Source organism: Populus trichocarpa, chromosome 19 (genome assembly GCF_000002775.5).
Source record: "Populus trichocarpa isolate Nisqually-1 chromosome 19, P.trichocarpa_v4.1, whole genome shotgun sequence".
Taxonomy (NCBI): Eukaryota; Viridiplantae; Streptophyta; class Magnoliopsida; order Malpighiales; family Salicaceae; genus Populus; species Populus trichocarpa.
In genome coordinates, this window is record NC_037303.2 from 287,172 (window position 1) to 299,886 (window position 12,715).

At 33.4% G+C, this 12,715-nt stretch overlaps 2 protein-coding genes across 7 annotated transcripts in view; both read right to left on the minus strand.

The window, feature by feature from the left end:
* Positions 1-200: 200 nt before the first annotated feature.
* LOC7494229 (disease resistance protein RPV1) lies at positions 201-12,217 on the minus strand. 6 transcript variants are annotated; one of them, XM_052449368.1, is made up of 8 exons: positions 11,914-12,215; positions 11,130-11,625; positions 9,888-10,986; positions 9,514-9,789; positions 8,510-9,406; positions 7,672-8,218; positions 1,024-1,089; positions 201-341 (listed from the first exon to the last, which is right to left on the minus strand). In XM_052449368.1, exons 1-8 carry the CDS (start codon positions 12,017-12,019, stop codon positions 319-321), a joined length of 3,510 nt encoding a protein of 1,169 aa, XP_052305328.1. In that variant the 5' UTR covers positions 12,020-12,215; the 3' UTR covers positions 201-318. The 6 variants fall into 6 exon arrangements, with proteins under 6 accessions (XP_052305328.1, XP_052305327.1, XP_052305330.1 ...); XM_052449367.1 differs by lacking the exon at positions 1,024-1,089 and having other exon boundaries at positions 7,606-8,218; positions 11,914-12,214; XM_024591937.2 differs by lacking the exons at positions 201-341; positions 1,024-1,089 and adding an exon at positions 7,053-7,320 and having other exon boundaries at positions 7,606-8,218; positions 11,914-12,214.
* Positions 2,916-12,715, minus strand: part of LOC18107961 (disease resistance protein Roq1) — a 47,789-nt gene continuing 37,989 nt past the window's right edge. The window contains exon 4 of the transcript XR_008058163.1: positions 2,916-3,133. The gene's annotated coding sequence lies outside the window, so the exon portion shown is untranslated. The remainder of the gene's footprint in view (positions 3,134-12,715) is intronic.

Consider the following 12,715-nt stretch of genomic DNA (forward strand, 5'->3'; position numbering starts at 1 on the left):
AATTTCATTTCAAAAAATATATTTTATTGTAAAACTATATCTTTTACCTGTCAAAAAAACTATCCATCTAAAAATTTAAACTATTAAAATAAATTTTAAAATATAATTTATATTATTTTTTAACATACTTCCTTAATTCAATCCCTTTTAATTGAAACCTACACAATTATAAAAGCGAATGGAAAAGATTTCAAAGAGCATTCAATAAAACTTCCAAACTTGGAAAATGATCTTCAAGCCAACAAATACATATCAATACATCAGATAGAAATACCGTACTAATTTGAAGTAACTTCAAGCATCTCTATGTAAAATAACTCATCCATCCAGCTCCTTCTTACCTATAAAACCATCAAATTCAGTAGAACTTTCAAGTTTGGAAATAAAGTTAACCGTGCATGATTATATATGCATTTTGTTATTACAAACAAATCCCCTTCACTTTTAATTAAGAAACTTACTTTATAATAAAAAAGGTTAATATCATTTTGTTTTTATTTTTGTTTTAAAATATTTAATTTGAAATAAAATATAAAAACATTATTCAATTTTTTATTTAAATGTAAAAAAACAAAAATCAGTTTTCAATATTTCCTAAATAAACTAAAGTGATTTTAATAAAATATGTTAGTGATTGTTGGCTTTTTGTTTTTCAAAAAATAATTATTAAAGATATAATTTATTTTTTTGAGTGATATTCGATAGATCTAATTATTAAAGATAATATTTATTTTTTATATTAATCAAGAAAAATATTATCATAAAATCAAAAAATAAAAAATAAGAAAAATGTAATAATTAAAGATGATATTTAATCTCTTAAATTAAATAGAATAAAATAGAAATAACTAAAGGAAATATGTATTCTTACCAAAAAGCCTTAAATATTTAATTTTTTATTATTAAAAATGATATTTAATTTTTTATATTAAATAGTAATAATGAAATAATTAAAGATAATATTTAATCTCATAAATTAAATAGAATAGAATAAAAATAACTAAAGGAAATATTTGTTCTTACCAAGAAGCAATAAACTGAGGTTATGGTTTTGCAGCTCCGCAAGTAAAAAGTCACACCATTGCTTAGGTGTAGACGTTGTAATTGAACCACGATGAGGATGAGGAAGCAGATGATACAGCGGTGGTGAAGGCATCACTGTATCTCTTCCCACTGCCGACTCTTCAAATGAATCTAACTTCTCTGCGATCACATGGACCCCACATTCTTTAACGTGTACGGGTTCGAATGAATGACCGTTGCATACTCTGATTGCTGTGAATATATGTATAGTTCCAATTCGTCATCTCCACAGTAATCTTCCATTGCCATTTCACTTCTACTTATGTATCTTAACCATCCCTGCATAAATATATGTATTCCTATCTGTGCTCGTTTATCTTTAAACAATATTCTTCCGTTGCTTTTATTTCTTATAATAATAATAATGTTAGTGACTGTGTAAAGATGAGTACTCTTCTCAAACAAAAGAACTAAGCCATGGAAGACTGGAGGTATATGGAATGACAATGCGCATCCTTCTGCCCTGTAGCTCATCCAATCTGGCATCTCAAGTAGATCATCAACAATGAAGCTAATACGATACCCGTGACCACGGTTGCACATTGCCTGTATAAATATATTATCATAAAATCAAGAAATAAAAAAGAAAACCAAAGACTTTAAATATTTTATAAAAAATATTATTAAAGATAATATTTAATTTTTTAGATTAAATAAGAAAAATAAGAAAATATTATTAAAGATGATATTTATTTTTTAAATTAAAATAATAATTGTATGTATACATATTAATTTCAAGGAATGCTGCGATTTTAGACATTAATCAATGTATGTGCCAATTGTGTGTGTTTCTTCTTGTGCAAGAGAGACTAAAAGAAATAGTACCTCAACAACGCTCTTCTGTGATTTATTTGGTGAATGACTGCTCTTCTGTAATTTATTTGGTGATGTAACACTAACATACCAGAAACTATTATTTAAACCTTCGATGCCCTGAATCTCTTCTACCGAAAGACTTTCATATATATATTTACACATAGTTCTTTTTTTGCCTCGATTGGTATTCTTACTCTTTCCAATGATTTGCAATAAGATGCATCCAAAAGGCATAAACTTGAGGGAAGATCTAGGATTGATACAAGATATTCACATGTCTTAACAACCAAGTACGATAGCTTGGGAAGGAAGCCGATCCCAGAAGGCAGGCTAGAGAATTTGTTTCCTCTTAGATCCAATACTTTTAGAGAGAACATACCTCTAAAATCAACACAGTAAAGCTTAAGATATTTCACTAATCTCCATTCAGTGAAAGATGTTGGCAGCCAACATTTCAAATTTGAAACACGCAATGATAACCTTTTGATATACTTTAATTGCCCAATTGAAGAGAGAAATTGCTCAGTTTTAATCTCATCGGCTAGCAGCTCAGTTAAGAATTTCATATCACCCATGCCTTCTGGCAATTTCTCAAGTTGTGAACACCCACAAATATTCATAGTTTCAAGAGACTTTACATTACCAATGCTTTCAGGGAGAGTCTTCAGACTCCAACATCCCTCGAGATTCAAGAAAACGAGGCTCGTCGAATGTCCAATTGATTGATGCACCTCAACTAAACTTGAGCAACCTTTCAGAATTAGTTTCTCTAGAATTGAACTGTGCAACTTTGGTGATTTAATAAGGTGATGAGAATAACTGAGATTAAGGATTTTTAGCTTGTCGAGAATCTGTCATAAGAGAGAGTAAAATAATGACAATTAATCATAGAAAGTCATAACATGTAAATATAAATTACATGCTGGAGAAATTTTGGGGATTCCAGCATGTTTCGCACCTTTTTTCCCTTCCATAGTTCTTTGAGGTTACTGTACTGCATATCAAGAACAGCTAGATTGTCCAAGGTAAAATCAGATGGAAAATATTTCAAAGGACATTCATGCCAACAAATCCACATCAACTCTTTAGAAAGCAGTTTGAAGGATCCGGTGAGATGTGCTCCGTTGATTTGGAGTAAATTTAAGCATTTCATTTTTTCTAATGATCCTGCGCTAAGTGATTTAGCTTCTGATGCTCTGACATCCAGTGCAAGACCCTCTACAACATCCGTACCCTAAAAAAAAAATCAATACAACTTTCATTCAATTATTTGTAATAAGTTTGACAAGAAAATACGCATGACTATGCTTTCATGTTTGCATTGAGAAAATACACATGACTACGCTTTCATGTATGCATTGAGCTCGTACCTTCTGCTGTTGAAGTACATTCCATGCATCCTTTTGATTCCAAATTCTGGTCCTCTTTCCAGGTTCTTTTGGGGACGCTTTACAAACGACCTCCCTTCCCATCTCTCGTAATAGATCATGCATGGTTACCGTCTCTCCCAATATTTTAATCAGAGACCTTTCACTGAGAGTTTCCAAAACAACTTCTGGATTGGGACGGCAACGGGCTCCTAGCACTTTTGCGACGTATTCTTTCTCTATACCAATAAAGAAGCATGCAATATCAAGGAATGCCCTTTGTAGTTCACCATCAAGTGCGTGATAACTTATTAGAAGCTTTCCTTGAATATCTTGGTTTGGAATTCTGCTCAAGTTGTCCATTTCACTTTCCCATCTACCTCTGTTTTTCCTGTACAGAAGAGCTCCTGTAACCTCAAGAGCTGAAGGAAGTCCTCCACAGTAACCAGCGGCTTTCTTCGAAAGCTCAATATAATCTTGTGCTGGCTTGGAGTCCTTAAAGGCATGCCTGCTGAAAAGCTGAAGGGACTCATGTGGTTTCAATTCTTCGATCTGATATGTTCGATCTGCTTCACGAAGAAGATTTGAATCTCTTGTTGTAATGATTACTCTACTTCCGGGACCAAACCAACTTCGCTCTCCCATCAATGCATTCTGCTGTTCCAGATGAGCCACATCATCAGCAACAACAAGAACTCTTTTGCGACAAAGTCGATCTTTGATCATAACCTTTCCTCTATCGACACAATTGATGTTAGCAACATCTTGTTTTGAAATATCATGAAGAAGTTGCTTTTGTAAAGGAACAAGACCATTAACTTGTTTTGAACTTTCATTGATATTCGAAAGAAAGCAGCTTCCCTCGAATCTATAGCAGAGTTGATTAAATACAACTTTTGCTAGAGTCGTCTTTCCTATTCCTGGCATCCCATGTATGCCCACAATGCGTACATCATCTGTTGCAGTACTTAGAAAGTCATAAATATCGTGAGCAAGATCCATACCTACCAGATGCTCAGGAACATATAAGCACTCGCGACGTAATTTATTCAACACATCATTGATAATCCCTTTGATAAATTTTGCTTCATGCCTGCTCACAGAAAAAAAGCAAGTCATCGATAGCAAGTCAATTAAGTATGCTAAAAAGAAATATTTTATTACTTCACATTGAAAAATGTAATGTAGAATTACTCCATAAACGTCTGCAAGTGAATTTTAGAGAGAAAAGGCATACCCATTTGCCATATCATTGAGATTCCATCCAGATAGATTTCCAGCCTCCTCAAGAGCTTTTCTCCACTCCTTCACCAACTTCTCTTCAAAACGCTCTTCATGGTTAACAAATGCTTCTGCAAAACTGCCATTCTGTTTTCTGACATATGAAGGATCAATGTCATAGAATATAGGAAGAACAATCTGACCGGTTTTCCTATTTTCGCACTTAAGAATCTCTACAAGTTCATTGAGACACCATCTAGAAGAAGCATATCCTTTTGAGAAGACAACTATGGATATCTTTGATTCTTGAATTGCCCTGAGGAGATGATCGGAGATTTCTTCTCCTCTCGGAAGTTCATCATCATCTCGAAAAGTGTGGATTCCTGCTTGGACTAAGGCAGTGTAGAGATGATCTGTAAATGTCTTGCGAGTGTCTTCTCCTCTAAAACTCAAGAAGACATCATAGGCCCCTTCTGGTCTAGATCGAGAAGACTCTGGCTCTGTCCTGGCAGCTGCAGAAATTAAGGCATAATCAATTACCAATGGTGCAGTTTAACAAAGATTTTGTTTAAAGATATTGAAATGATGTTATAACCTGTGGAGACAAAATATATTGTTCACCTATTAATCTGGTGGATCAACTCGGAACCAAAAACTATACAGTAGAAGTAATATTTCATTAATAAATGAAGAAATATAAAACAGATTCTTAGATTAAAGTTCATTTATGCTTAGCGAAGACTTAACAAGTAAGTCAATCAAGATAATAAATATAATCAAATTAGATCTAGGAAATATATTTATTTTCTTGTTATTTTTGGATTATTTGCTTGATTTTACTAGTTATTCTCAATTTATTTTAATAGATTTATTTAGCTATTATATAAATAGTTGATGTTTTATTTTTTAAAATAATTGAATTTTTTTACAATTTAAAATTATAATTTTATAAATTAAAAAACTTTAATTCTTTTTAGCTTTCTCGCAAATAATTTCCAATTAAATTAGTCAATGATAATTTTTCTAATAATATAGAAAGAACAAGGAATTTGGAGCGGTAATTTCATGGTGGTCCACGCTTTAACATTATTGAGGTCGCTACAGATAAAAAAATATTTTGCTTCAGCACTCCTTTCTATCAATGGCCGTATGTCTTGAGACTCATATGTATCAGGCTAGCTGGAGAGTAAAGCAAGGATATTGAAATGAGGTTAAAACGACATGCTTTCTATTCATTTGCAGGCCGAGAAAGCACCACGAAATCTTGAGTGGTAATCTTGAGTCAATGCAAGTCATGAATTAGACTAATCAAATAACATATTCAAATCGAATCAGCGGTTCCTATATGTATATATAGACACACTCGTCTGCCTTTTTTGGCTTTATTTATTGCGAGTGGTTCCAGATCATTACACTCGTCAATGCAAGTCACTGATTTTACTAGTTATTTTGGATTTATCTTAATAGATTTAGCTATTATATAAATAGTTGGTGTTTTATTTTTGAAAACAATTTTAAAAATAATTGATTTTTTTCTTACAATTTTAAAAATTAAAAAACTTTAATTCTTTAGCTTTCTTACAAATACTTTGCAAGAAGCCAGTCAATAATAGTCAGTAGAAATTTGCTTTTAAATTACTAGAAATTTTCGAGTGAAATTACCGGTCAATGCAAATAAGATAAAATTATCAATAGACACTCTCTCCAGCAGCCCCGTAAATGACATGATTTTCCACACGGCAAACTAAGAAGACCATTTCCATGCAATTGTCTAATCTGACACTGTCAAGATCAAATGATGTAAATTTCCACAAACCTATTTTCATAGCCATAATATATATATATAGATGTACCGAAAGATTTCTTTTTATCTTGTTTTCATAATATATTTATATATTTATGGTAGTTTGTGGAGAAGGTGCGTTAGTGCTCGCTTTTTCATTGAGTAATTTTTACACTCGGAAATTTAAACTCCCGGCGACATCCCAAAAGAAAGATTTATGGGTGATGCATATTGTGAAGGAAGGCACGTTGATTGCTTAAGGTGTTCAATGTTTATGGCTAAATTTTTTAGAGTAGCCATTATGTGATGTGTTAACTATGGAGAAGGTCTCAAGGGATTTGTTGAGCAATCTGAAGAGTGAAGGCAGGCAACTAGAGCAATGTGTTTTCTTTAGTTTTTAGCAAGCCAAGAGCATAGAAAGTAGAGAAATGGTTGCAGAACTGGGGAGGGATTGGAAAATAACAAAGTGTACAGTCAAAAGTAAATACTTCTACAGACAATGTGGGATTGGGATTGGGATTGAATAAAATTCTTTTTCATCAATTATTTTAAATTATAACATTAAATGATGAAGTATTTACCCCAGTGAGCGAGACAAAAAAGAACAAAATATTCGAGAACCACCTTGGCGTCTCTCTTTCTCACTCTTATACTGAATGAAAATCGAATGGGGTGTTTGCTTTTTTCTTTTGCTCTTGTTTCCAATCAATAATCTCTTCCTAGAAAACCAATTTATTTCTAACTAAAATAAGGATTTTCAACTTTTGAAATGAGGAAAAAAATGAAACAATATTCATCAAAATTTATAACTTGAAAATATAAATTACATCATGGATAATAATTAACAACTAGGTTGTCCAATATAAAAATATAAAAGCGGATGGAAAAGATTTCAAAGAGTATTCAATAAAACTTCCAAGCTTGGAAAATAATCTTCAAACAAACAAATACATATCAATACATCAGATAGAAGTACCGTACTAATTTGAAGTAACTTCAAGCATCTCTATATAAAATGATCTTGTACTCTTCACTCCAAGTCTTCTCTACCTTCAAAAGCCATCAAATTCAATAAAACTTCCAAGTTTGAAAAGAAAGTTAAACATGTGCATTTTGTTATTACGAACAAATTCCCATCAAATAGAATAAAATAGAAATAACTAAAGGAAATATGTATTCTTACCAAAAAGCCTTAAATATTTAATTTTTTATTATTAAAAATGATATTTAATTTTTTATATTAAATAGTAATAATGAAATAATTAAAGATAATATTTAATCTCATAAATTAAATAGAATAGAATAAAAATAACTAAAGGAAATATTTGTTCTTACCAAGAAGCAATAAACCGAGGCTATGGTTTTGCAGCTCCGCAAGTAAAAAGTCACACCATTGCTTAGGTGTAGACGTTGTAATTGAACCACGATGAGGATGAGGAAGCAGATGATACAGCGGTGGTGAAAGCATCACTGTATCTCTTTCCACTGCCGACTTTTTTAATGAATCTGACTTCCCTGCGATCACATGGACCCCACATTCTTTAACGCTTGGTTTCAATGATTTACCCTTGCGCAGTGCATAGTCTGTTGGCTCTGAAGAAATGTATAGTTCCAATTCGTCTCCACAGTAATCTTCCATTGCCATTTCACTTCTACTTATGTATCTTAACCATCCCTGCATAAATATATGTATTCCTATCTGTGCTCGTTTATCTTTAAACAATATTCTTCCGTTGCTTTTATTTCTTATAATAATAATAATGTTAGTGTATGTGTACATATGAGTACCCTTCTCTAACCAAAGAACTAAGCCATGGAAGACTGGAGGTATATGGAATGACAATGAGCATCCTTCTCCCCTGTAGCTCATCCAATCTGGCATCTCATGTAGTTCATCATGTTCTAGACTGAAGTTAATACGATACCCGTGACCACGGTTGCACATTGCCTGTATAAATATATTATCATAAAATCAAGAAATAAAAAAGAAAACCAAAGACTTAAATATTTAATAAAAAATATTATTAAAGATAATATTTAATTTTTTAGATTAAATAAGAAAAATAAGAAAATATTATTAAAGATGATATTTATTTTTTAAAATATAATAATAATAATAATAATAATAACTGCCTGTATACATATTAATTTCAAGGAATGCTGCGATTTTAGACATTAATCAATATGTGCCAATTGTGTGTGTTTCTTCTTATGCAAGAGAGACTGAAAGAAATAGTACCTCTAGAACGCTCTTCTGTAATTTATTTGGTGAATGACTGCGTCTTTCAATACTAACATTCCAGAAACTATTATTTAGACCTTCGATGCCCTGAATCTCTTCTAACGAAAGACTTTGAAATATATTTACACATAGTTCTTTTTTTGACTCGATTGGTATTCTTACTCTTTCCAATGATTTGCAAGAAGATGCATCCAAAAGGCATAAACTTGAGGGAAGATCTGGGATTGATACAAGATATTCACATGTCTGAACAACCAAGTGCGATAGCTTGGGAAGGAAGCCGATCCCATAAGGCAGGCTAGAGAATTTGTTTTCACTTAGATCCAATTTTTCTAGAGAGAACAAACCACTAAAATCAACACAGTTAGTTGCACGATCAGACAAACCACAATTAGAAAGCATAAGATGTTTCACTAATCTCCATTCAGTGAATGATGTTGGCAGCCAACATTTCAAAATTGAAACACCTGCTGAAATCAAAGAACAACTTGGTGGAGTCGGACTGCATCCACGTAATGATAACCTTTTGACATACTTTAATTGCCCAATTGAAGAGAGAAATTGCTCAGTTTTAATCCCATCAGCTAATAGCTCAGTTAAGAATTTCATATCACCCATGCCTTCTGGCAATTTCTCAAGTTGTGAACACCCATAAATTTTCATAGTTTCAAGAGACTTTACATTCCTAATGCTTTCAGGGAGAGTCTTCAGACTCCAACATCCCTTGAGATTCAAGAAAACGAGGCTCGTCGAATGTCCAATTGATTGATGCACCTCAACTAAACTTGAGCAACCTTTCAGAATTAGTTTCTCTAGACTTGAACTGTGCAAGTTTGGTGTTTTAACAAGGTTCCGAGAATGACTAAGATTAAAGATTTTTAGCCTGTTGAGGATCTGTCATAATAGAGGGTAAAATAATGAAAATTAATCATAGAAAGTCATAAGATGTCAATATAAATTACATACAGGAGAAATTTCGGGGATTGTAGCATGTTTCGCACCTTTTTTCCCTTCCATAGTTCTTTGAGGTTACTGTACTGCATATCAAGAACAGCTAGATAGTCTGCGGTAAAATCAGATGGAAAATCTTTCAAAGGACATCTATGCCAACAAATCCACATCAACTCTTTAGAAAGCAGTTTGAAGGATCCGGTGAGATGTACTCCATTGATTTGGAGTAAATTTAAGCGTTTCATTTCTGCAAATGATCCTGCGCAAAGTGCTTTAGCTTCTGATGCTCTGACATCCAGTGCAAGACCCTCTACAACAACCGTACCCTAAAAAAAAAACAATACAACTTTCATTCAATTATGTGAAATAAGTTTGACTAGAAAATACGAATGACTATGCTTTCATGTATGCATTGAGCTCTTACCTTCTGCTGCTCAAGTACATTCCATGCATCCTCTTGATTCCAAATTCTGGTCCTCTTTCCAGGTTCTTTTGGAAACTTATCACGAACGACCTCCCTTCCCATGTCTCGTAATAGATCATGCATGGTTACCGTCTCTCCCAATACTTTAATCAGAGACCTTTCATGGAGAGTTTGCAAATCAACTTCTGGATTGTAACCGCAACGGGCTCCTAGCACTTTTGCGACGTACTCTTTCTTTCTATCAATAAAGAAGCAAGCGATGTCAAGGAATGCATTTTGTAGTTCTTCACCGTCCAGTGCGTCAAAACTTATTCTAAGCCTTCCTTGAATATCGTGGTTTGGAATTCTTCTCAATTTTTCAATTACACATTTCCAACCATCTCTGTTTTTCCCAGACAGACAAGCACCCATAACCTCAAGAGCTAAAGGAAGTCCTCCACAGTAATCAACTGCATCCTTCGAAAGCTTAATATAATCTTTTGCTGGCTTGGAGTCCTTAAAGGCGTGGCAGCTGAAAAGCTGAAGGGACTCGTCTGGTTTCAATTCTTCGATCTGATATGTTCGATCTGCTTCACGAAGAAGATTTGAATCTCTTGTTGTAATAATTACTCTACTTCCGAGACCAAACCAGCTTCGCTCTCCCATCAAAGCTTTTAGCTGGTCCAGATGAGCCACATCATCAGCAACAACAAGAACTCTTTTGCCACGAAGTCGTTCTTTGATCAAAACCTTTCCTCTATCAACACATTCGAAGTTTGGAACACCTTGTTTTAAAATTTCACGAAGAAGTTGCGTTTGAAAACCAACAAGACCTGTAAGTTTTTTTGGTGTTTCAATATTGATATTCGAAAGAAAACAGCTGTCCTCGAATCTATCGCAGAGTTGTTTAAATACAACTTTTGCTATAGTCGTCTTTCCTATTCCTGGCATCCCATGTATGCCCGCAATGCGTACATCATCTGTTGCAGTGCTTAGAAAGTCAAAAATATCATGAGCAAGTTTATCCATACCTACTAGGTGCTCAGGAACATATAAGTACTTGGGATCTAATTTATTCAACACATCCTTGATAATCTTCTTGATAAATTTTGCTTCATGCCTGCTCATAGACAAAAGCAAGTCATTGATAGCGACTCAATTAAGTATGCTAAAAAGAAATATTTTATTACTTCACATTGAAAAATGTAATGTAAAATTACTCCATAAACGTGTGCAAGTGAATCTTAGAGAGAGAAGGAATACCCATTTGCCATATTATTGAGACTCCGTCCAGATAGGTTTGCGGCATCCTCAAGAGCTTTTCTCCACTCCTTCACCAACTTCTCTTCAAAACGCTTTTCATGCTTATCAAATGCCTTTGCAAAACTGCCAGTCTGTTTTCTCACATCTGAAGGATCAATGTCATAGAATATAGGAAGAACAATCTGACCGGTTTTCCTCTTTTTGCACTCAAGAATCTCTACAAGTTCATTGAGACACCATCTAGAAGAAGCATATCCTTTTGAGAAGACAACTATGGATATCTTTGATTCTTGAATTGCCCTGAGGAGATGATCGGAGATTTCTTCTCCTCTTGGAAGGTCATCATCATCTCGAAAAGCGCGGATTCCTGCTTGGACTAAGGCAGTATATAGATGATCTGTAAATGTCTTGCGAGTGTCTTCTCCTCTAAAACTCAAGAAGACATCATAGGCCCCTTCTGGTCTAGATCGAGAAGACTCTGGCTCTGTCCTGGTAGCTGCAGAAATTAAGGCACAATCAATTACCAATGGAGCAACATAACAAAGAGTTAGCTATGAAATTCCAAAGCTATGATATTGAAATGAGGTTAATTGTATTCTTTGTATAGGAGAAAGAGAAAGGATGTGATTTCTATTCATTTGCAGGAGAAAACACCAGTAATTTCGAGTCAAAGCAAGGCAGAAATAGTAGTAGACTCAACCTATCCTATGATCAGACTAAGCAAATAACATATTCTAATCGAATCAGCAGTTCCTACATGTATAGACTCACGCATCTGCCTTACCTGTGGAGACAAAACTGACAGGCTTACTGAGGTCAGCTTTTCTTCTCTTTCGCGAGGATGAATCGTTGTCTTCATCTTTGGATTGCTTGCGTTTTTCTTTCAGCATTTCTAAATTAAATTGAATGGTATAGGATGAACTGGTCAATGATTATCTATCTGAACGTAAGGCTTTCTTGTTATCGTTATGAGCAAGAAGCAAAGAAGCAAAGAAGAGCAAGTTAAATATAACAAAGAGTTAGCTATGAAATGGCTGCAATGGGACAGAGAAGTTAGCTGCAGTGTAAGTTAAATATAACAAAGAGTTATCGTTATGAACGTAGAATGATATAGGATATTGAATACTGAAATTTCCAGTCAATGCAGCAATAGTAGAGTCAACACTAATCAAATAATATATTCATATAAAATCAGCCATATATTATGTGACTTAAAGTTTCCATGATAAAAAGAAAATAGAAGGAAATTGAGAAAGTTTCTTGCAAATTATTAGCAAAGCAATAATTGTCAAAGAGCAAGCAATAATAACTAGAATAAATTATTGAGCTGTAATTTAGAGTAGTAATTTCGTGGTGGTTGCTGAGGAAGCATGGGTGTGTTTTGGAGTCCAGTAAAATTATATTTTTAAAAGATTTTGAAATTTTTTATTGTTTTAAATTATTATTATTTTTTATTGTTCTAATATATGATATTAAATAATTTTTTTAAAAAAACTAATATTTTAATATATTTCTAAAATATTTTGAAATATAATATCTATTAGACTCTCAAACTAAATTGTATATATCTTGTTTTATAGCATCTA

Excerpts from the sequence above, each read along its gene's own strand:
- LOC7494229 (XM_052449368.1), bottom strand. The coding sequence starts at position 12,019 with ATGCTGAAAGAAAAACGCAAGCAATCCAAAGATGAAGACAACGATTCA. Across the intron at positions 10,987-11,129 it reads CTCAATAATATGGCAAATGG|GCATGAAGCAAAATTTATCA; the intron begins GTATTCCTTCTC and ends GTCTATGAGCAG. Across the intron at positions 8,219-8,509 it reads TACAGAAGAGCGTTCTAGAG|GCAATGTGCAACCGTGGTCA; the intron begins GTACTATTTCTT and ends ATATTTATACAG.